Source organism: Chrysemys picta, chromosome 2 (genome assembly GCF_011386835.1).
Source record: "Chrysemys picta bellii isolate R12L10 chromosome 2, ASM1138683v2, whole genome shotgun sequence".
Taxonomy (NCBI): Eukaryota; Metazoa; Chordata; order Testudines; family Emydidae; genus Chrysemys; species Chrysemys picta.
The window spans coordinates 95,801,094-95,826,272 of NC_088792.1; the positions used below are offsets into that span (position 1 = coordinate 95,801,094).

Here is a 25,179-nt window from a genome sequence, read left to right on the forward strand (position 1 = left end):
AACAATCTGAATTGTTTGAGTTTAGCATTCTATTGGGGCTACAATAAAAAACAACTATATACCCGGTCATGTCTTTTTAAATAAATAAGTCACCTTCCAGAAGGGAAACTGTATTAGATCAACAATACCTTACCCCCTATGGGAATAAAATTTTAGTTTTTCCTTCATGTTTTGTTCATTGTGTTATGTCCCTGTTATGTCATTATTTTTATTATTAAAAGAACAGCCTTTTTTTTTTTTTTAATGGAAACAAAGGGCTTCAGCCCCATCATTAATGTCACCTTAGATAACAAGCATTGTCCTCCAGGAAGGATTCAGTTGATTTTTTTACTTTCTAACTAGTAAAACAGTTCCTAATGCAAATAATATTTTATTAATGCCAGAACTCTGAATAATTCTGACTAGGCACATAGGACCCTGCCTTATCTAGGCAGGAAAATGGCTGTCTCCGATATAAGATGCAGTTTAACAAAAAGAAAACAGTTCTGGAAATCAGCAATATACTAGCTTCTTAAGAACCAATCCTGTCCAAATCCTCCCTATGCTTTTAAAGGTTGTTAGGATTTAGAAAACGCGCATCTATGTAATAAGTATTCTCTTTGCTAAAAGACAGCACTGTGTGAGTCCTAACACTGCTGAACTCCTACTACAGCAAACACTGTAGCTGGACCATTCCACTGGCCCAGGGGTCCAGCAGCACACAGAAGGAGCTCAGGCAGGGGAGGTGCATGGGGGTTCAAACAGGAGTGGGGAGAGGAGATGGTCACTCATTAAACAAATGCATTTTGCCAGTCAATTCTTAAATTCCTAAAAGGAGTTATGGTGGGAAGTGGTGTTCTCTCAAATATTAACATATGATAGATGTACAGCAACCTATTAGCAGCTTATATTTTTAGGAACTAAGCTTATTTGGAAAGCATAAGGAGACGGGAATGAAAAGATACATTCATAGTTATTTTTTACCTCAAAAATAACAGTTTGTTATTTGTAGTATTTACTTTAAATAAAGGGGATTTTAAAAAGCTAGACTAGTACCCTCGGGAAATACTTTTCCCTCTAAAATCAAAACGGAAAGAAAAGGCAAAATAAAGTATAAATATTCTTTGAGAAAGTCTCTTCAAAAAATTATAACATTTATAATTTCAAACTTAATTTTCTCCTATCATTGAAAAAAATGTTGTATTTGGCAAAAAACTGCCTATAATTTTAATAACTAAAAGTTAAGTAAAGTGTTTTTAAAGTGTCACAGGATGCAGCATAAATCCAGGGAACTTATGGAGTGAACCTGGATGGTGATAAAAGAAAAGAGTACTAACAAATAGGTCTGATGGCTACTGTGCTTTGTGTACAACCTGACATTGTTATTTTTGTTCTAAGGAAATGAAAGATCAAGAGGCTGAAAAGGAAATATGTAAATTTACTTAGTAGAACAGTAGTGAAGTCTTCTATTGGATTTAACATTTTTTGAGTTACTATGTGCTTAACAAACCTATATTAAAGATAGTATCTATAATCTACTTACAATTTAGCACTCTTTCATAATATGAGAATTAACTGTATTTCTGGGGTAATCCTTAAAATGAAACTGGATTTAATACATTTTCCACCACCACCACCCAGAGCTCCCTCTATACTACCAAGCAGAAGACCAAAGTCATCAAGAGCTGAGTGGGAGCTGCCAGCTCATTAAGAAGTGGCATTAGCAAGTTCCCCTGACAGTCCTATTCAACCACGTTGAGCTGTATGGTAGGTAGATCTAATACAGAGCCTTTGGATCAAGAAATGGCAAAGAGAGTTCAACTGCTATACAACCAATACAAGAAACTGACCCAGTAGAAAAGTCAGGACTCAGTAAAATTGGAGCTCCAGGAAGGTGACACTGTGTCAGGAGAAGGACGGGGTGATGTGCGTTTGAGCAGTACCCAAATAGTTGTAGAAAGGCAATTTAATCTTAGGAGAAGGTGTGCAGTCTGTATAGACAGACATTGTGAGAAGGGTGTTAAAACTATAAAAGGAGGAAAATATGGTAGAATGGAATCAATGGGTGAACAGACAGACTTCACAATCTGACTTGGATTAATTTAACCTGTAAAACATATGCTACTACTTATGATTGTTGAGATTTTTGCTAACACCACAAAAAAGTTGACACATGATGGCCAACAGTATTTAAGAGATGAATGTAGGGACACTACTAGACGTTTTAATAGCTGACAAAAAACCCAGATGACACTATTTGACATCTTTATATACTAAACAGTAAAATTATTGCAAGCTATGTATTTGAACAAAAGATGCACTTTACTTTTTGTTGTTTTACTTAAATTTATGAACTACTAGAAACTAAGCATATAACAGCAATAATAATAAAAAGAACACAGAGTTTACTGTGTCAGTCAAGTTACGTTAAAAAAACCTAAAGAATCCTGCTGATTGTAATTTGGCTTCCTTATAAGGCTCTTTTGTTTTAATCCATACTAGTATAGGAATACTGCACTTTGACTTCAAATTACAAATGCCATAAAACTGTGGTTCCAACACTTTCTTACATTGTGGACCACACTTTAAGTCGGAGATACTCTCAAGGAACAGTTCTTCTACCAATTCTAATTTAAAAACCTTGTCTGCAGCAACTATAGCACATACCCTCCCCTGATTTGGCTTTTATTAATTAATTGATAAATAAATAAAGGATGATGATGAGATTAAGGGGGGGGAAACTATCTCTGATGCCAAGGTTCCAACTTCTTTTGTATTGGTGCAGTTTATCTCCTTTACTTGGACATAAGATTTTTACATCCATAATAAATACTTCCCGTAGCCTGCAACCACCCCCATATCAGTCTAATCTTTTTGCTTCTCCTACTTCCAACATTTATTCCAAAAGTACATGTGAATTACATGAAGATGATATGCAGAATACCCATAAGGGCTATCTTGTTTTTACCTTCATTGGTCAAAAGAACCTCTTTAAACCTAGAACAGTCCAATGGCTGTCAGTTGTTCTGCCTCATCCAGCCAAGATCCCCCTCCTATCTAGTAATATGAAAAAGGGCAGGGTGGTCATGACATCTGCCCTAGAAGGGTTCTGCAGTGGGCCAAACTATCAGGAAGAATTGCTTGAAAACTGAGAAGTTTCAACAGCTCCTCAGACCACTTGAAAATATTCCAGTTCACCAGCAATAAAATGTCCAAATTTGGGCCAGGGACCATCTTTTTGTTCTGTATTTGTACAGCCCCTAGCCCAATGGGGTCCTGGGTCATAACTAATACCAATCATACCAATAAGAACAAAATATGATCTTTCCCTATCTCTTTATAGCACTGGGAAAAACCTAGACTCATAAAAAGGTATATAAGTCACTCCTAGGTTTTTAGCAAACTTGAATGATCTGAAGTCACTACAGAAGTGTTTTAAATAGATGTTCTATACTATTCAGGTGCCCTAGTTATCATATAATTAATAGTCTTAAAATCAAAGTCCAAAAACATTTTCTTTACAATCCAACAAGAACATCTCCTACATTAAGGGCCAATCCTTAATCACTCAAATCTCTAAGAGTTTTCCCACTGCTTTAAATGGGAGCAGGATAGCGACTTAAAGCTGTGACGTCTCAGGAATAAGAAAATAGAAAACTCAGCGCGAGCCAGATGCTTGCCCTTAATTCACATTAGAGAGGAAATAAAGTTGAGTCCTGGAAGGGCAATTAGCTTATGTCACAACTGTAATCTTGTTTAAATACAATACTTGTATTAATTTTCCTTAAAAAATAAAAGGCAGATCACCCTCTTTTTTGGAAGGACAGATTAAGCATACATCCACATCTACACTGCCATGCATTGCAAAGTAGCCAGGAAATTCTGGTGGGTCCTGTGCAAAAGACAGCTGTTCCAGCTAATTGGTCTTTACCTTAAATTCTGTTCTTTTGTTTCATTTCATTTCACCACTAAATCTTCTTTCACAGCCTGACAATGCCAACTAAAATGATAAAGTAATGAACAGAAAATTTTAAAAAGAACAGGAGTACTTGTGGCACCTTAGAGACTAACAAATTTATTACAGCATAAGCTTTCGTGGGCTACAAGTAGCCTATCAAAACAAGTGACACTCTGTGAGTTTAAAACTAAAACAATACAAAAGTTCCATTCAGAGTAATATCTTCCTGGGAAATGACTGCCTAGGAAAGAGTACTGCAGAAAGGGATCTGGGGATCACAGTGGATCACAAACTAAATATGAGTCAACAATGTAACACTGTTGCAAAAAAAGCAAACATCATTCTGGGCTGTATTAGCTTTTCCGCTCTACTCTGCGCTGATTAGGCGCAAACAAGAGTACTATGCCCAGTTCTGCATGCCACGTTTCAGGACAAATGTGGAGAAAATCCAGAGAAGAGCAAAAAAATGATTAAAGGTCTAGAAAACATGACCTATGAGGGAAGACTGAAAAAATTGGGTTTGTTTAGTCCGGAGAAGAGAGGACTGAGAGGGAACATAACAGTTTTCAAGTACATAAAAGGTTGTTAGAAGGAGGAGGAGGGAGAACAATTTTTACTCCTTAGCTTCTGAGGATAGGACAAGAAGCAATGGCCTTAAATTAAATTGCAGCAAGGGCAGTTTAGGTTGGACATTAGGAAAAACTTCCTGTCAGGGTGGTTAAGCACTGGAATAAATTGCCTAGGGAGGTTGTGGAATCACCATCAATGGAGATTTTTAAGAGCAGGTTAGACAAACACCTGTCAGGGATGGTCTAGATAATACTTAGCCTTGCCATGGTGCAGGGGACTAGACTAGATGACCTCTCGAGGTCCCTTCCAATCCTACGATTCTATGATTATACAATCAAATGTTAAAAGTTATCTTACTCAGAGAAGAATGCTGCATTATGTCCCTTCTGCCATTGGTTGGGTTCTATTTAATCCCTAGCAACTGCATCTAGAACACAGCAAACACTGCTGTTTCATTGCTGAAGTTGGGTTCTCTGTTGATAGGAAGTTCTTTCAAAGCTGCATCAAGACAACTGAAGCCTCAGGTTATCCTCAAAAGCCTTGGCAGCATTTGTTCACAACCTACTGAGACATCAGGTATGTTGGCAGGACATCTGACATCTCTCGAAGCAAGGAGGACAACCAGCTATTGGCCAGGAGATGCTGAAACTTTAGCAGGACTAAGTGCACCTATTCTAGAACTAAAACAAAATCGCCTTTGAATTTTCAATATTGCAAGAGACAACCTGTTTACTATTTTGTTCTGTCACCCTGATTAAATAAAAAATATTGTTAGGTCAAGACATCATATATATGATGTCTTATACAGGTGACCTAAAAATAATTACTTATATACTTGTTCATCAGCCTGTTCATTTATAAGCTGACCCTCGCAGTGGATAGATAAAAATAGCAAAAACTGTATGACCCTTTCATAAGCTGACCCTATATTTCAGGGGTTGGCAAACTTTGGCTCCCAGACCGTCAAGATAAGCCACTGGCGGGTTGGGATGTTTTGTTTACTTGGAGCATCTTCAGGCATGGAGCCCCTCAGCTCCCTGTGGCTGCAGTTCGCCGTTCCCAGCCAATGGGAACCGCCACTTCCCGCAGCTCCCATTGGCTGGGAACGGCAAAGCGCGGCCACGGGGAGCTGAGGGGCTCCATGCCTGAAGACGCTCCAAGTACACAAAACCACAATGTATTAGATCAGGGATCGGCAACCTTTGACACGCGGCCCGCCAGGGTAAGCACCCTTGTTGGCCGGGCCAGTTTGCTTACCTGCCGCGTCCGCAAGTTCGGCCAATCGCGGCTCCAGGCCAATGGGGGCAGCGGGAAGTGACGCGGGCCAAGGGATGTACTGGCCATCACTTCCTGCCGCCCCATTGGCCTGGAGCGGTGAACCGCAGCCAGTGGGAGCCACGATTGGCCGAACCTGCAGACGCAGCAGGTAAACACACCGGCCCGGCCCGCCAGGGTGCTTACCCTGGCAGGCCACATGCCAAGGGCTGCTGATCCCTGTATTAGATACTCAATTCAATGATTCCATAGAGTTTAAAATCATCAAATTTTAGTGTAGACCCGTTTATAAGCCGACCCCCGCTCTTCGATGCATCACTTTTTTACCAGAAATATTCGGCTTATGAACGAGTATATACGGTAAATCATATATATTATATATAAAAAGCCCCAGCCTGGAAGGGATGTGAAAATTTATAACATGTTTTTAACAAAATTTATAAAATTCTACAACAAAAGGGGTGTCTCTTAAATATTTCATGATTTTTAGAAAATTCCTCCAGTCTTGATGGTCTCAGAAATGTTACATGCTAAAAAGATTTCAATTCTTCCTACCAAAAGACTGCCTTAAAACATTATTTAAATTTGTTTTCTGCATTCATGCATCACCTTTGAAACATTAAATATTAAAACCCAACCCTACTTATAAAGTGGCTCTTAGAGGGGGAAATATAGGTTAAGCACAGGACTTCATTGGCACAAGCCAACACTAGTTACTATATTTGTTTTAAACATGATGTTTATTAAAACACCTGGGAAAGAGGGCATCTATTTTTGCCCCCAAAACGTTTTTGATTTGTTATTTAACTAAATGTTTGCACAGCTTTCCTCATAGCTACAAGTCCTTAATCCACAAGATGTCGGTTGAGGCAATAATTATATTAATCAATTGTAGACAGTCTAAGACAAAAACAAAGTTGTGGAGGCATTTGGAATTAACACGCTGTAAATCACTTCTGCACAAAGCTTTGTCAGTGGAGTTATCAGGGGTGTTTGGGTTTTATTTTTGGCCTTTTCGTCATAATTTTCAAAGTAGTTGACACATTTCATATCACTCAATGCACTGAACCTTAATACAAAAGAACACCAGTTTGTCAAATGCAAGTGATTTGAGGATGCATATCAGTTAATCTTAAGTGCTTGTCACCAACAAAAACAGCCATGCTGGTGAGAGCAAAGGCATCTTAGGTGAGGAGAAGGCGTCTGTACCAGGATATTAGCATAGCATTTACAAGATCACCAAAATGCAGTGCCTAAACCAAGAAAACACGTCTCATATAATCCCCCCTGCCTGAAGGCCTCCAAACCTGTTGGGGCCTAGTGGATTTCTTCTACTCATTTTTCTGAGAACACAGGAATTGCAAACTTGAATAGACCACTGGTTCACCTCAGGTATCCCATCACCAACAGTGGGCAGTACCAGATGCTTCAGGAAGATAGTGTAGAAGACTCCATCCCTAATCCTGCAAAAACTATTAAGCACATGCTTAAAAATTACACACTGTAAAGTATTCCCATTGACTTCCATGGGATTACTCTCAGAGCATAAAGTACATTACATGTTTAAGTCTCCACAGAATCGGAGCCAACATTCATGGCTTATGGGATAACCTGCCCAGAGGGCAAGTTTCTTCCCCACTCAGCACCTTACAGAATCAAGAGCCCTAGACGTTAAAAATAAATAAATAAATAAATAAAAAGCATAAAGGAAGAATGCAAAGAGCCCAGCTACTTTCTAGAGCTGCCTGGTTTTAATTTACAAAGTATTAGGAAGGTACTGAATTACTTCAGTTTTCAATAGAAAGCACATAATCAATATTAGTCAGTAGAGATTCTGCAAAGGTACTTTCCACATCTCTTGCAAGTTTGACAAAGCTAAACAAACAGAAGAAACTATACTGCAAGAATCCAGTCTTCCAAAATCAGCCTCACGTTTTGAATCAAAATCAATGTTAATCATTATGAAACAGAAAAAAAAGTATAATGTAGATAATTAGACTCCCGTATGTATATGTTCCTGAGGTTGGGAAGGAGAGAAAGGAGAAAAATGGGACTGAGAAAATGGAGAGTACCAAGAGAAAACTGTGAGGAAACTTCTCATTTATTTTGCATAACAATCACCTAAGTTACCTGTCAGTTTTCAGAGGAGTCTAAGTGACAACATCCTCTAGACTATTTTTTCCTCTTTCAACCCAGGAATGAGTTTTCCTAATAGTGGTTAACTTAGTTAAACTAAAGGGCAGAGGTCGGGGGTTTTTTTGGTCCTAAAGCAATATAGTCAAGTCTCTGTCTGAAATATCTTTACCTACTATCATTACCATCAACTCCTAAGATTACTATAAATGAGAGTAATGTGTAATCTCAAAATCTTGTCTCTCTCACCAACAGAAGTTGGTCCAATAAAAAAAAATTTGCTTTAATCTAGAAACACAAGGTGGGTGAGGTTTTGTTTGTTTGTTTTACTTTTTACCCAATTTATTTTTTGCATTTGACAATATTTTGTCTATGGTAATTTTCACAGTCTCTCCTGATAATCAGTTTTCCCTGTTTGTGTAGGTCTTTCACATAGTGACAGGGAAAGAGAAGAATATTTTTAAGATACCGTAAAACATGGCTGTAAAACCACAAAAATGGCAGACACACTCAGGGGCACAGGTAGTACCTGAAATTACTTAATTCATTTCTTTTAAACAGACAGACTTTGAGTTGTTGGTGTCCTTTGAACTATACTAAAGGGAGAAAGCTGAAGCTATGCTTAAAAAACATCAACTTTTTAAAAAGATGTGCGAAATTTTAGTCTCGAAGTTCTTAATTTGCCAGGGCTGCAAATGATTCCAAGATTGCAACGATCTGAAGCACCATTTCTTTCATGAGAAACCTTCTCCTACTTACCTGAACAATCCTTTTCTTCAAATAATAAATTCCACCATTCATTATAACAGGCCTTCAGCCTATTTACTCCTTGGAGACAGAACCCAGCAAGAGCCAAGGTTAACTAGCTCTCCTTACTGCACAGCATTTAAAAAAAATCTTAGGCCTTTGAAGGGTATGATTGGGGGTTACTGTGTGACTCTCTCCTTCCTGAAAAGATTTTTTCTCTTCTCAACGCTGTGGAGGGCAAAATGGTAGGCAAAGGGAAAAAGAAAGGGGAAGGAAAGCTGTCCTGCTCCTTCCCCATCTGATGGTTATTGTCTCTCTATTCTGTAATCTAGCGACTTCAAACACAGTTTAGGCTGGATGGCAGTGATTTTGGCATGGAAAGAGGCACATCAATGATGACAAACTGCCTCAGTAGTTGCAGCTCTCCATCTTGGGAAACAGCACTCAAGGGATTGTACACTAAGCTTGGGAAGGGTACTTCAGAGCTGCGACAGTTCACACACATGCGGCCCTCTTTGCTTTAGAATGCCTGGTGATTAATAAGATACATTATATTACACTATAATTTAGAACCCACATAACTCTGTCATATCAAAAACAATTTTAAACGGAATCTTAAAAGGCACCTCTTCTTCCTAAACCTTGCTTAACTTCAGCTTTCTATTCTAAACTACTGATGCATTACAGCTGCTGAGCAAAGTTGAAAAAAAATTAAAGATAGACCTGGAAAATTTCAACCTGGAATAATAAAATTTTAGGAGAGTTATAAGCAAGTGAAAAAGGGATTTTAGAATAGAAATGCTTAAGTAACCTACCTTAATTTTACTATAACAAACATAAAACAGTAGCTGTTGCTAGCATTCTGTGTTATAAAGCAAACATATACACACACACACACACACACACACTTTGAGGGACTGGGTTTTTATTTGCCTCTATTTCATGGTAGGGCATCCTGGGATCTGTGCAGATGAGCCCTTGTGCCCATGCAGTGCACCCTACTGAAATCAACGGGGCTTTGCGCAGGCATGTGGATCACCTTGTAGGATTGGGGCATTAGTGATCACTAGTTGTAGGACTGGGAGGAAGAGGAGACTTGCAACAAGAGGAAGCGTTTCAGGCATATAACACACAGAGTCCACCTGTGGGGTAAATAGAACTTTCGGGCAGATGCATTTCAGGCCTGAATCTAGGGGAAAGACACTAACTGATTTTAATAGACTTTGGATCAGTCCATTAATGAATAGCTTAGAAATGAAGAAATTGGGATTTAGATAAAATTCTGATTTGCCTGAAATAAAACAGATTGGAGTAAAATTACAAGTGTGTGTCTTTGGCAAATAGCACCTGTGTAAAGTAATCAGAACATGGAAGGGGAGCCAGGCAAAGCTCTTCTTCCCTTGAAAGTATTTTGGGGAACTTCTATGACTTGTGTCATAAAGGAGGTCAGATTAGATGATCACAATGGTCCCTTCGGCCTTGGAATCTATGAATCTATTAAATGCAGTCAGCATCTACCCTGTCGGGCTGATGGAGCACACACAGTTAACTTGACTTTCACTAATCTCAAGTAAGGTCACTGTCAATCTGACCACTATAATATATAAAATTTCCTTCAAAGGCTGTTCCTAGGAGATTTTTTTTTTGGTGGTTTTTATTTTTTTGGAAACAATTGTGTAATTAGATTGTTCAAATATAAAAATATAACCTTTCACCTTTCATGTGCAGCTAGCTGTGTCAGCTTCAGAACATGTGTTCTATTTTGCAAACATGTCGACATCTTGTGATAGATACTTTGACAAGAGCTGACGCTGCTTTTGAAAAAGTGATGTCTGCCCATTAGAATTTGTGACAGTGCTAGAAAAAAAAAAACTTTACTAAAATAAAACAAAGCAAAAAGAAAGTAACATACACTCAAACCCTCCATACTTTAAAAACATGCATTTAATACCTTAGAACACAGCTTTAAATTCAACATTTCATTCATCCTCAATGATTCCAGGAACAACAATAATAAAAAAAAAAAAAAAGTCTGCCTCTTCTCCTTCAATCAATACCATCCCTTAAGAGTCTAAGCTTCAAAACATTCACATAAAATATTAGCTTTATATATTTGCAGTAGATAAACTGAACTAGCAAGGCAATCAATCAATTTTCAATTACTTTTGGCATCTTGATAAGATGATAGCACACATACTAACAATCAACAATAGTCGGCTAATAAGTCGGCTAATACCTTAAGGAAGTCAAGAGCCTCTAGAGGAGGTAGATGATTATCGTTAATTACAATCACAAATATGTATTTCCTTTTCTGTAGTAATGATGAACACATCCTACATGCAATCTGAGATGTGTCCACATAAGACAATGTGCTATAGTGTCTTTTTCCATGTTTCATATTCATCTTCTTATATCAGGAGGAGTTTTTGAAATGTATTTTTAAAATTTCAGGTGTATTGAGAGCAATAGCCTCATTTACTAATTGGTACATCATAATATTTTGCATCGCAATACAATTTTTCTAAATTATGTTTTACTTACAACGTCAACCTTTTGGGTGATGTTTCCCTGGACATCAAGTAAATAAACCTTGCCATAATGTGTGCCGAGTGCCAAAAACTGTGATAAGAAAAAGAGAGAGACTGATTAAATAAATACATTGCAACTTTAAAAAAATCCCACCAGGTAAAGAACTCCAGGATATTCAGTAGATTAATTTTTTAACAGCAACCTAAAAGACATTATTCTATGGACGAAGCTTATTTTGGATGCACCTAAAGAATAAAACAGGGCTTGAAGCCCATATTATTGTGATCGTGCAAGTTAGCTGTCAGAATGAGTCATGGGAACCCTCATCTACTGACAACTAATGGTATGTCTGCACTCTGTACATATTGCCTGATGGACTGTGGCAGCAAATTAAAAATGCAGCGTGAAAGCAAGGGTAACACATGCTTGAAAATAAAGCTATGGAAATTATTAAGAAGCTATTTACTTTTAATTCTTCTTTGCCAATACAATAAATATTCAAAAACAAAGCTACCAACTCTTAGGCCCTTATTACAAAGAATACCATAACATGGAAAGCTATTTAAAGATCTACTTAATATTATCCTGATTCTTTATTTTCTTTGACACTGTGATATTTCGACATTTAATGATGCATGCATTCACCCGCCATTTTATACTATGATAGTCTAATTATGACAAATTATTTCTCAACAAATACACATAACAGAACTACACATTTATTTGATAGAAGTAAAAAGGCAAATGATTCCAGGAGACCCACAGTTAGTTGAACTGTGTGAACTAACCCTAAACAAACCAGCAGAAACTTCAGTACTACTTGATATATGACAGATGGTTTTTCTTTTTTTTTTTCTTTTCTTTTTTTTTTTCTATTTAGCATTACTCAAATGGCCTAGGCTCCTAAATTCTCTGTATTTCTCTGCATGTGAGCATGCTTCATTGCAACCAATAATGAAATGCTCAAATTTACAAGCACTACTAAGCGTGTCAGTCAAGCAGCACAATCTTTAAAAAATAACCTTACAGAAAGTCAAGGTTTAAAAGGATTTATCAAAATGGAATTGCTTAAAATGAAATTTCAGTTCAGGCACTTAAAATATGAAGCTACATTAAAGAGGAGTCAAAAAAAAAGGGAAAGAAGGGGTTCATTAGAAATTCATCCCCTGCAATGCCTTTCACTCCTGCAAGGTTGCCTTTTTTCAGGAAGAAAAAAGTCCCCCGGGTAAAAAAATCAATACTGGTTAATAAAACATCAGGTGTGCAGACATAACTAGGTATGACTATTCCACTGCACAGGCCTGCTTGAATGCACCAGGTGCCAGGACGATTAGTCATCCAGTGCAGACAGAGAGCCTGGTGAAAATATGATGCTATAGCATTGAAAGAAAAAATAATTCCGGGGAGAAATTAGTCTGACTATATAAGCCAGAATTTGGGACTCCCAACAAAGTCAAATTGTTCTAATCAGAAGTACGTGTATAATAGGACTATAATTTCATTTATGCCAACTCTTTTGTATGGTTTTCCTTAACGCCCCTCCGCCCCCCGAAAAAAAAAAAAAAGCTTACACTCTACCTTTGCTTTTAGGCTCTCTGTTGTAACAGACCAATTCCCAAAAGACCAATCCCCTAGCTTCTAATAATATTGATCCTTCTCATAAATAGTGTATCTAGTTTGCTAGAAATCTAAGAGTGTTTGGATACTTAAAACAGCCTTACTGTAGTGTCACTCTTTGTGACCCTATAGTTAAGGTTGGTATTCTGGAAATTTCCATATATAAAAATCTATTTAATCAGTTGGGTTTAAAAATTCACTTAAGACTGAAAAAAGATCCCAGACTAGGAGGAGTTTCTTTCCAATTTTCAAAACATCTGTTTGATTTTAAGTCTTTAATGTTTAAAAGAGAGACTCACAGTTTTTCGTTCATACGGTTAAATTTAAAATTTAACAAATTTAAAACATGAACTTTCACTACCCTAAAAAGTGCCTCTTGAGCAGCTGCGCCAGGATTCTGAATAAAGAAACACTCAGCACAAGTCTTAATCTTGAATGTATAACAAAACAACATATCACAGACACCCAATGGTAGCTGCTTTGCAGCCATTATGGTCTGCCAGAAAATTATAACTAAAAAAAATATATATATACTATATTAAAAAATGTAATATATACAGTTGTAACACCTTTTTGATAGGAGTCATTAAAGTCATATACTTTCAAATGTACTTGTCTTTAATATTTTATAATTTAATATTAAAAGCAAGTAAATTCAGAAAAAGAAAAAAATTGTTTAGTTGATGGACAGAGTTACAAAAATCATAGCTGAAGTTGCCACTCCATCTTCTCACAAAACTGTACTTTTATTCCCATCAATGCAAGCCCTTCTATCTTCAGTGTTCTTTTGCTCCTGCGTCTTTTAGACTAATGTTAGTACAGGTTTTGAGTCGCATCCCCTGGTCTGAATGTACTGAGCCTAGTTTGCTTGTAAAGGATCAGGAATAAATGTATTTTAATTACTTTCTGGTTAATTAACAAAATCTCAGTTGTCTTCCACAGATGAATACCCTCTCCCATGAAATCAGCCCCTGGCAGGATTGAGTTTGTTTGGAATGATTCAAAAGATGCTGAGTTCTTTACTTGATAAAGTTGGGACTGCATCTTGATCCTGGCCCATGATGAGTTTTTTAATTAGAACTAAATCTCACAGTAGCTCATATAAACATTCCACCTTACAAAGTATGGAATTCTTACCTCTTACCCCATTGGGGGGGAGGGGGGAAGGGAAGCAAGCATTGTCCAACAAGAGGTTACTATTAAGTCAGCTCAGCTTGCACTGTACTTAGCTGAGACAATCTTCAGATTTGTCAGTTCCTTAACCAAAATCTCTAACTTTTTTGATAAAGATAACATATAAACAGACAGATATTTTAAAAACAAGCAAACAGTTAGTTCATATCCCCACCCAGAAAAAAGAAAAAGGTACCTTTTCATGCACGGTCATGCAACTGGCTGCATCCTTTTGGAGAATTTCAGTCACTCCATTAGAAAGCCTTTCATACTTCAGCTTGGGTTCTTCTTCACTCTCATCTTCCTATGTTATTAAGAGTTTGGGGAAGAGGAAGGGGAAAAGGAGGGTTTTTTTAAGTTTAATTTAAATACCAAATACTCAGAGACTCCCCAAATACTATCACACAGCAACAGCCATAAATGGTTCTCTATGATCTCTCAACAACAGCCACTATACTTAACATTCCAATTACTGGTACCAGAGATCTGGGTGCAACTAAATACAATACTGTAAATAAGTAAATTGATACAGTTAAACTGTAAGAGGCACTTAGTTGATTTGTAACAAGCAGGAAAAATGTACATGGGTACTTTGTTAAATAATGTTACTCATTCCCAATTAAGAAAAAAAAATAAAGTATGGATATGGCAAAGTTGGTGATAACAACAACAAAAAAGTATGCAGCTGTAGCCACTTTTAGCTCCGAGTTGAAGCATGCACATTACAAGAAACTTGAAGACCTTTACAAGATGCTGCACCTCGGTAGGAAGGACAGACACAAAATGCTGTGAATAAAAATAAAAATATCTACTAGAAATGTGTTACCTGTATAAGACGTGTCAATGGGTTTTATGTTCAAACAAACAAAAAGTAGAAATGTTGCTGCAAAACTGTTCGAGAAAAAGATCTGGACACAGTAACCTTCATATGGATAAACTGATCTAGCACGTTTCTAGGACTTCAAACCTACCCTGTTGTTACCCTTTAAACAAACTATGTAGTCATCCAATCAGCATTCAGGACTGAGGAAAGGTACATAAAAGTGACACAAAGTGAATGGTTAGATATGAGAGAGAGAGAGCTAGCTGATCAAAACAAATAGTCAATCTAGTTGTGTACCTTCTATAAATGAATGCTCAAGGTTCAATACAGTATTTGGGTGTTTATACCAAAATGCCCTACTGCAGTTTTATTTATATATTTCAAATGGATACATTTTATATTTAATAGCTTCATTTGATACTATATGTTCCAAAGCATCCTTACTATGAAGTAGTATATCTACAATGACATCCCCCTATTCTCAATTAGAATGAGAACACCACTATCAAAAGTAAGAGTTTAGTGTATACATACTGGATATAGTATTCTTTTTCACTTTCTGTCCTAAAAAAGATATGTATCATTGCAGTGCACTGTTAAAACAGCTCCGGTGTTCCACCCCACTGATGGGTGAAATGATTCTAATACTGACTTCAAAAAGGGGCGTAGGAGGTTCAATTAATATTCATAAAGCATAATGAGAGCCTCAGACAAAAGGTACGGTACTATAGATGTGCTGTTTTTTCATGTCTAATGAGTATAAAGGCTATATAACTCCCAATGGAGAAACAAAAAAACCCAATAGTATTTCATTTAAGCCTTTCATCAAGTAAAAACAAACTAGTCTTTTGCTATATTAAAAGCCAATATGATTACTTAAAATACTAAACTACTGAGACTGTTTAAACTATTATCTCCCATGTTATCATGATATATGTTCTTTTCCAGAAAACACAATAAAAATATGAAACTATGATAGAAATTCAATATTTCATACCACCAACTTACTGAATACATGCTAGAATAAAAGGTTCTTTTAAAATTTGTTCAAGAGTTTTATGGCTGCATACAAAAGGAATTAATATAGGGATGTCAACAACCATGACATAGTTGTCTGAAGTGAAATGTCAAAATGTCCAGCAAGAAACAATTTTATTCAGTAAATCCAACATTGAACAAAGTTGTTACCAGTCAGAATGACAATGTCAAATTAGAGTGCTGTACATAAAAGTCAGCAAAGTTACCTGTGCTTCCAAATCCTTAACAGATGAAAATTGTAAAAAGCATGAAAAGTAGTGCTTTTTATTTATATATTTTACAACAATTAATACATTACTGTATTTCTTACAGCATTACAAAGACTACACTTGAAATGCATCAGTGATCTGCGCATCCTGACATAAATATGTGAAGTAAAAATTCAATTCTAGGCAAACAGTCTTTGTAATAAGATTCCACATGTTGCTGAAGTCTGGACATCATATGTGCAACCAATGTGAAAAGTTAATTCTAGTCTCTCGAGTATTTTGCATAAAAGCATTCACCCACGGGCCGTTAGAGAGTGTTACTGTAAATAAGTTTTGCCTGTCTTATTTATGAGTGGAAACTAAATAATTTTTCCAGCACATGCATATAAAAATATATATACTTTCAAAACTCAGTGTACTGAAGCATTCTGCCAGGCTTCAAGAAAATGTATATAAAATGAAAACTTCAAATATTAGCCACAATGATGTACCCACTTCATGCTTTTCTGATAGGTATCTTTTATGTAAAGTAAAAGTCAGGCAAAAGGTGAATTTGAGAAATTTGTGCCTCACTGTAAAAAAAGGAAATGAAAAATGATTTGTAAAAAAATACAAGTTTACTCTATTGCCACAGACTATCACATTCTAAATGAGAGAGAAAATGTCAAACACATTTAATGTACTTGAGCTTAACATCTTACAAATATTTTCTTATCAGGAAAAGCTTTTATGCAGCCTGAACTTCTAAGGTAAACACAAGCCAGCATTAATAAAAAGCAAATCAATAATTTTTGTTAAATTTTAATAATCCTGCAAACCTACAAATAAAACCATCAGCAGCCTGAGTTGAGATGACAGTTAGCTGCGTTTCTATGACAACCTGGTGGAATAGTACAAGTCCTGACTTGCAGCAAAGCTAAGATATGAACAGAGTGACATTTACCCCATACAAGAAAACTCAGCTTTACAAAAAAAAAAAAATCAATTTCTCAACTAACATGGATTTTTACTAAGTGTATGGCACTTTTAATTAAAAGACAAGTCCTTTAAACCATCCTAGGACTCTCAAACATTTGCAAATAAATTTTATATTACTGTTACTTGTACTGTAGCTTAACATATTTTTCATATTTTTGTTACCCAGAGAACTAATGCTTCGTAACACTTAAGAGTTTTGAATTTTTTGTCAAATATATTTGTTTAGTATTATTCAAACAGCACTTGAAAATATCCAAAGTTAGAAGGTTAAAAAAAAAAGTACTATATAGAAAATTTTTGAAGCTCTCTGCAAATGAGATATTTAAATCTTGGTTGAAGACAGACAAAAAAAGCTGGAACAGCCATGCTACAGTTTAATTAATTACCAATTTGTAAAACCACAGGGAACACCATTTTAAAAATTATTTTCCATTGGTGTTTCTGCTGTTCCGTTTCCCTGAGATTTTCTAATTCCGAGAATGAAAACACCCAGTATATGCTATAAAGATCTTTTCCAGTTACCTTAGAATATTTCCTACTGCCATACACAAAACTAACACAATTAACTAATAAGATCAAAAGAACTTCTGTTTAGAGCTGTATCCTCTGTTAATATGGAGCTCCTTAAGTGAAATGGGAAGATGCTCCTCTTTCCATTCTTCAAATCTGTCTGTATATAGTGGACTACCAACTCTTCAAGAGCCAAACAATATAATAGACTACAGAGAGCTAAAAAGGTGGCAGTAAGTCTTAAAAAGGCCAGTTTAGTTAGAGGAAGACATCACTCGGATTTCTCAATACTAGGTTCATAACCTAACTCTCTTGAGATATTCTGAATCAGTCTTTCCCAGCTTTGCCTACAAGAAGGACTGCAGTAGAACCCAATATACAGTGAAAACTGACATAAGGACCTTACAAAGATGGTCTCAAGAGAGACTCTGTGGGCAATTTCTTGAGTTACTACATTAGTGTATATTCATTCCTGCAGCATAGGGTTTGCCCACAGGATAGTCTGTCACATGGACTATATGCTCTACTGGTTATGGATACTCTAATTGTGTTATGGACACTGACAATGAAGTGCCATCCTTCCTGCATAATTTGTCATTATGAGTTTCAAAGCCTACCTAGTATGTTGCAAATAAAGCCTTTCATGGAAATAAACTTAATCAACATCCTTTGTCTTTAGCTTTTAATGGATGCCAACGAATACAGTGGCCCTTATAGTTCGAGGCCCTGATCCAGCAATGCATTTAAACACATGCATTACTAAGCACACAACTCAGCTCACTGAAGTGACTACAATGTGACAATGCACATGCTTAAAGTTACTTACTGAAAGGCTTTGCTGCGATACACACTTTTTAGCAGGGCACCTCAGACCAGGAAAAAGTAATTTCTCACAACCAACTCTCACCAGACTATCTTTCAGATAACTTCCGATTTCACAACATGTGAATGAGAAACTTCAGTAAAATGCCATGTTTCAAGCTAGATAGGAGTCAACCAAAAGATGATTTCATACAGAACATTTGATTAATTAATGCTTAAAGAATATGAAGGAAGAGTTAGGCATTGCAATCCTATTAAAACCAAAAAGAAGACATCTGTAGAGAAGTTTGGGACTTTTAAAATAGTGATCACTGTACCACAGAGAAAAGAAATTGGAGCTAGCTGGGTGTTTTATTGACAGGGTTTGTGCTACACTTCTGGCGATACTAGTTTAGGAGCTGCACCAAGATTCTAAGTGAAGCCAATGGAGAATTACCACCTCCAATTATTCTCCCCACTTGTTCTCAGTCTAGCATAAAGGTTCAGAGAGCTTCTTATGGTTATGCAGAGTGCATAAAACATACCCTTTGTGAGCTGGCTCACAGTAGTTTCACTTGTCACAAGAATTCTTCAACAGATAAAGAAAGATTACAAGACTTCTGTACTTTTACATAGTATCCAGGGAGAATTACTTGTCTTCCTCTCTATATGGAAGTACAAAGTTCATCTACACGTATCTAGTAGAATTCAGTTATCTAGGCAATCCATTACTTTTTGGTCAGCTCAAGGCCCCATATCAGTCATGTTAATTTGAGTGGTCACCAACATATAAATAATTTCTGTATGCTCACTTCTAGGGACATTATGCATTAGTTAAGTTTGCGTGAGTCTTTGAAAAAAATTCCCACAGCTGATTTGGAAGGAGTAGGGTCCTATAATCACATGTACCACTTCTAAGAGCAACATTCATAGGAATTCGGATACCAGCTCTGCCAACAGTATTAAGAGCACAGCGCTAGCCAAGGCGGGATAGGCCTGCAAAACAGTGTTTTACCCCGAAAATTTAAAGGATTCCCGGCCACCACAAAATGTGGCAGCAAACTCAGAGCTGGACAAAGGATTGTACACATATCACCACTACATATGGGTATCTATCAGATTTGAAGATGCTGGAGTACATGTCTTGACCATGTGCACAGAGGGCGTCAGTACCAGAACTGAACTGAATCCATTGCTCTCAGTCCACGAGACCATGCTGTATCTCAGACCATTGTGTGTATACTCCTTATGGCCTAAGGTCACGCTGGCCAGTCAGCACAGGACGTGGCTCAGCCACAGTCCTGACACACCCACATGTAGTGGTGATAAGACTCTAATGTGAACTGTGGGTACTCAGCAACATTGACATTTGGCAATGAAAGAATCCATCAGGAGCTATTTCCCACGTGCCTCACTATGAGGCATGTTAGACTGGTTCCCACACCCAAGAACAGAAGAGGTAGTTGCAATGTGCAGCGGCAGTCAAAAAAGCAAACGATGTTGGGAATCATTAAGAAAGGGATAGATAATAAGACAGAAAATATCATATTGCCTCTATATAAATCCATGGTACGCCCACATCTTGAATACTGCGTGCAGATGTGATTGCCCCATCTCAAAAAAAGATATATTGGAATTGGAAAAGCTTCAGAAAAGGGCAACAAAAATGATTAGGGCTATGGAATGGCTTAAGTATGAGGAGAGATTAATAAAACTGGGACTTTTCAGCTTGGAAAAGAGACAATTAAGGGGGGGATCTGATTGAGGTCTATATAATCATGACAGGTCTGGAGAAAGTAAATAAGGAAGTGTTATTTACTCCTTCTAAAAACATAAGAACTAGGGGTCACCAAATGAAATTAATAGGCAGCAGGTTTAAAACAAACAAAAGCAAGTATTTCTCCAGGGTGAAAGAAATATTAAATTCTTACCACTACTGGGGCTGGCTCTGGGCTTGGGAAGGGGCAGGGCCTCGGGCGGAAGGGGCGGAGCCGGGGGGGGGTCAGCCTCCCCCAGCCAGCCTATCCGTGCTGTCTGGCCCCCGCCACCAATTTAAAAGATCCAAAGGCTCTGGCCACCATAGTAGCGGCGGGAGCCCTGGGCCCTTTTAAATCACTAGCCCTGGGGCAGCTGCCCCTTTTACCCTCCTCTGTCGGTGGCCGGGGAGACGGCAAAAGGGGCAATGATATTAAAGCGCTGCAGGGGTGCTTTAACGTCGTTGCCCCTTTTGCCTCCCCCGTCAGCGGCCCTGCCAGTAGGGTCCCTACTGACAGGGCCGCCGACAGGTGGGGGAAGGAGGGAAGGGGCAGCAACGTTAAAGTGCTGCCGCAGCAGTGCTTTAACCTGGGCTGCGTATGGGACAGTACCGGCTTCTTACCGGTACATCCTTTCACCCCTGGTATTTCTTCACACAACGCACAGTTAACCTGTGGAACTCTTTGCCAGAGGAAGTTGTGAAGGCCAAGACTATCGTCTGTCCTGTTCTCTGCTTATGAAGGGTGAAGCTGTGTTGTCAGGATTAGGATCATGATTTGTCAATTTTTCTCAATGCACTCAGAGATATATTACTATGATATACATATATAAAATAATTGGACAGGAAAGAGAGACATTTAGTAGCCTTTCATGTTCAGAACCCTAATTTGCTGGACAGCCAAGCAACAAAATGGAATAAGCTCTAAAGTAAGCTATTCTATTGCTCATCCAGTTGAAGATAAAATGTTGAGAGGTAGTGGGGGACCAGCCTGCAGATATATCAGTGTTAGAGAACCACTGGCAAGATAGTGTGAAGAAATGTACTCTACTTCCCCAGTTATACCTACTCCACAGGCAAAGAAAGGAAAACTTTCTCTCTCTCTCCAGGGCTGACAACATAGCATCTTTTTCCATGTGGACTAAGCGAGTTAAAAATGAAATTGAAATAAATATTAAAAACCCTTGCAAGCTTCTAACCTTAGAAGAATAAGTTTGTATTAATATGGCTATTGCTATACAATAGAATGGAGGTGCTCAGATTGAGGTTACCAACTCATGAAGTTACACTTGTATTTTATGCTGCCAAAAATATTGACCTCTATAGTTTTATGGTGAAAATACACTGCTTTTCTGAGTAAGGACATGAAGCGAATCAACTCCTGTGCAACCCCAGTATGGTTCTTCATAAGCCAAATCACCAAAAACATGCTGATCTTTGGCAAATATGGATCAGGCTGTCAGGAAAATTGGTGTGAGAAATCTTTTCTTCTTTCTTTTCTTCTGATGGATTTTCTGCTGAGGATTTATTTAATCCTTTGGCTTCTTTGGGAAAAATGTAGGTATACTAAAGCAAGGAATTACAATGATATGGCTGCCCATGAATAAATATTAAGATGGTTGCATTCCAAGGATGAAATAATATACAGAAGAAAGGAAAAGCACACAGCATTTTATTTCTTTTCAGGACTGCCATGGTATAAAGAAAGTCTCACAATATGTGTGGCACACCAATTCCAGATTCACCCCTACAAGTCTAGACATAAGCCAAGCTGTGAAGCAGAAGTACAGAAGACATACTGCACATGAACAATCCTCATAAGTGACATGTAAAAAAATATAGTCCACAAAAGTATTTGGTTTCACTTCAGCTGTCTATTTGTTTTTTCTCACTTGAAGTTTCGTGTACACCAAACCATTGGGAATTATAAAACCACTTCAACCGCATACAATAATCCTAGTCACTCTAATTACATAAGAGCAACATAAGATGGCTTGTTGTATTTTTGATATCCCAGACAAGTTCCAATAGGGAAGGAAAAGCCTTAGACAAGTCAAATCTGAATGAAACTACACCTTTCCACTTGTATTTCCCTTTGCTGAGTAAGGAATTTCAACAGAACCATTTGTTTCCCTTATGAACACTACTCGGGCACTAACTGTTGCCATCTTGTGATCTACTGCATATGAATACCCTACAGTGCAATTTTGGGAACAGTCATTTTTGAAGTTTCTTTTATCAACTCGCTGAAATGTGAAACTGGTTAGGAAATTACTGAATAAGAAAATTCAGTGTTGCTCCATCCACATCAATGAATTAGTGTTTTGGGAAGGCCACATCTGCACACACTGTTGACACAGTAGCTTTTCAATTGCATTTAATTTATGTAACGTGCAAGGCAGTATTTTTACCTTTTATATATTCCAAAACACACACTGACAGGAGAACTGGAACTTCTGTTTAATATTAATAGCTCATTAAATGAAGTATCTAATTTTCACACAAGAACAGCAGATAGAAGAAGAATATAGTAGTAAAACCAGTAACCCATTTTTCTTGGAAGTCAATCCTATAACGATGCATATTATAATCTTAGTCATTGCAAACTTGTTTTTAAAATTAATGTATGGAAACATTCCATTTAAACTTCAATACATTATTTACAATGCTCATCCCACTGACTCAAATTGATAAATTATTTGCATGATACATTTTCTCATTAACAGAGTTAGTTTTTTTATTGCATACTTTCCCTTTCTCCGCACCCTATTTAAAAGGCTGGTTTCACTTTAGGTATGCAGGAAGAAGTGAGCTCTCTCTGGCTAGTGAGCATGTGAGAGAGAGAGAGAGAAAGTATATATAAAACTTTTTAAGAAGTTCATATACAGTACTTTTTATTTTTAGATCTCAAAGAACTGGGGGGAGAAAAAGGAAGACTAAGGCTATCTACACTGCCACTTTCAGCGCTAAAACTTTTGTTGTTTAGGGGTGTGAAAAAACACCCCCCTGAACGATAAAAGTTTTATTGCTGAAAAGCACTGGTATAGACAGTGCTTTATCGCCAGGAGAGCTCTCCCCCGGCGATAAAGCATGTCTACACTGCCCACGTCACAGCGCTGCCACTGTAACGTGGGTAGTGTAGGCATACGCTAATATAGCCCCCTTTTACAGATGGAGTAGGAGAGGCATGGAGAGGTGAAGTGGCTTGCCAAAGGGGACACAGTAAATTGTCAGACAAAAGGAGCTGAAATACAAAAAATGGCAAAGATGCAATCAAGGGGCTGATGTAGTATCTGAATCTACTTTTAATTCATTTTTTATCAAGTTGATGGTGCCGCTTTAACGACAACAGTAGTGGAAGAGCCCATCTGTGCTTGATGCCCTGTGCCAAGGGAATATTTTGGTGGGGAACGTAGCAGGGCTAGGAAATCTTTTTTTTTTTTTTTTTTTTTTTTTTTTTTACACCAGTTGCTGCGTTTACTTGAAACATTTGTAATTAGGTCCGGATCAGTTCAGAGTAATCTAGGAGCAGGGCCGGCTCTAACTTTTTTGCCACCCCAAAAAAACACACGCTGTAACAACCGCCCCCACCCGCGCCGCCCCACCGAACCAAAACCAAACAAAAAAACCCAGCGCCGCCCCACCGAACCAAAAACGCCCCCCCCCCCAAGTGTCGCCCCACCAAACCAAAAACAACTCTCATTTTACAGAGGGGAACTGAGATAGAATGTAGTTGAAGTGCTTGCCCAAGGTCACAGAGAAAGTCTGTGGTAAAGACAGGAATTGAAGGTCTCTTGAGCCCCAGTATGGTGCTCCAAATCATTCTTCCCACTCTATAAAGTGCATATCATCAAGTTAACTGACAAATCCCCTACTTCCCTTGTGCAGACCAGTGATCTATACTGATGGAAAAATATATGTAAGTTTGTGGATAGCATAATTATTTTGTGCACCAAACATACACTGGTGGCAGAAGTAACATCCACATTCGCTCACAAGATTTCACAACAATGCCATAGATTGCCTCATGACTATGTCACATTGCGCAGATACTATGAGGTAGTTCAGCTATCAAGCCTTGTTACTGGTTGGCTATAGTGATAGTATGCAAAACAGCACTGAGGTCCAGAGTGATAAACATCAGGGAACTGAATATAAACAAAGTTCAAGTAGGTGCATTGCACAAAAGAAAGCTTTTGAATCTTCCAAAAGCAGGTGTAAAAAGACTCTCTACTCAGAAGAGAAGATCCCAAAAGATCTATGTGTGGGTTCTGCAATACAAGCTAGCAGGGGGAACTAGTGCAGTATTACCATCTCTTTTTTTAAAAAAAAAAGCAAACCCCAAATGGTACATTACATCATTCAGTGCAACAGCATTTGCTAATAGAGAACTAAACTGAAAAGCCAAGGCACATCCTAGCTGAGTATTATACTCAACTCACAAAGTCAAGGAAAATGTATATTTACCTCTCAACTTAATACTTTGTACCACAGATCTATTAAGAAGCATTGATATAAAGCTAACAAACATGTGAGAAGATGTTTACCAATTAGGTACCTAAATCTAATCAAGATTTGGTTGGGAAAAACAAGCTCAGTTGTAAAAGTAACCACTTATAGCTATAGGTAAAACTGAGAAATCTCGCTTCATGCTGTACATAATTTATTCAGACTTTCTTCTCAACAGTTTATGAACAATCAAAAGTCAGTTTACCTTTTTTATATATATATATATATATATATAAAAATAAAAGGCCTCATCAAATCTGACAGCCCTAATATGCAACTCCAGGTGCTGTAAAATAATGTTAAATACAACAATGAAGTAGCATCATATCTAGAACTTTTCTGTGAAATAAACCTGTTCGATCTAAAATGTAGCACACTTGATTGTTTTATGGGTTGGGAAAAATGAAGTATATGTACATCACATGTGCCATTTTAAAAAATGACAGAAGTCTAAAAAAAAAAAAAAGTTAGTGCTTCAAGATTGCAGTGAAAATACTTTGCAGCTAAAGTACTTTTTTCTCCCGAGAATTAAAATACCATTTTAGATATATTGTTTGCTCACCATATCATGGTAGAT

At 37.5% G+C, this 25,179-nt stretch overlaps 1 protein-coding gene across 8 annotated transcripts in view; it reads right to left on the reverse strand.

Moving 5' to 3' along the window:
• Positions 1-25,179, reverse strand: part of VPS41 (VPS41 subunit of HOPS complex) — a 152,566-nt gene that overhangs the window by 116,510 nt on the left and 10,877 nt on the right. For 4 of the 8 annotated variants that reach the window (XM_024106434.3, XM_042844793.2, XM_024106435.3 and 1 more), the window contains 2 exons: positions 14,178-14,285; positions 11,204-11,281 (listed from right to left, as the gene is read on the reverse strand). The exons of 2 other annotated variants lie outside the window; for them this stretch is intronic. In XM_024106434.3, coding sequence (XP_023962202.1) covers positions 11,204-11,281; positions 14,178-14,285 — 186 coding nt within the window. Of the gene's footprint in view, positions 1-3,910; positions 3,980-8,674; positions 9,192-10,377; positions 10,472-11,203; positions 11,282-14,177; positions 14,286-25,179 lie in introns of those variants that run through there. 2 more of the 8 variants (XM_065583812.1, XM_024106436.3) reach the window with 2 other exon arrangements.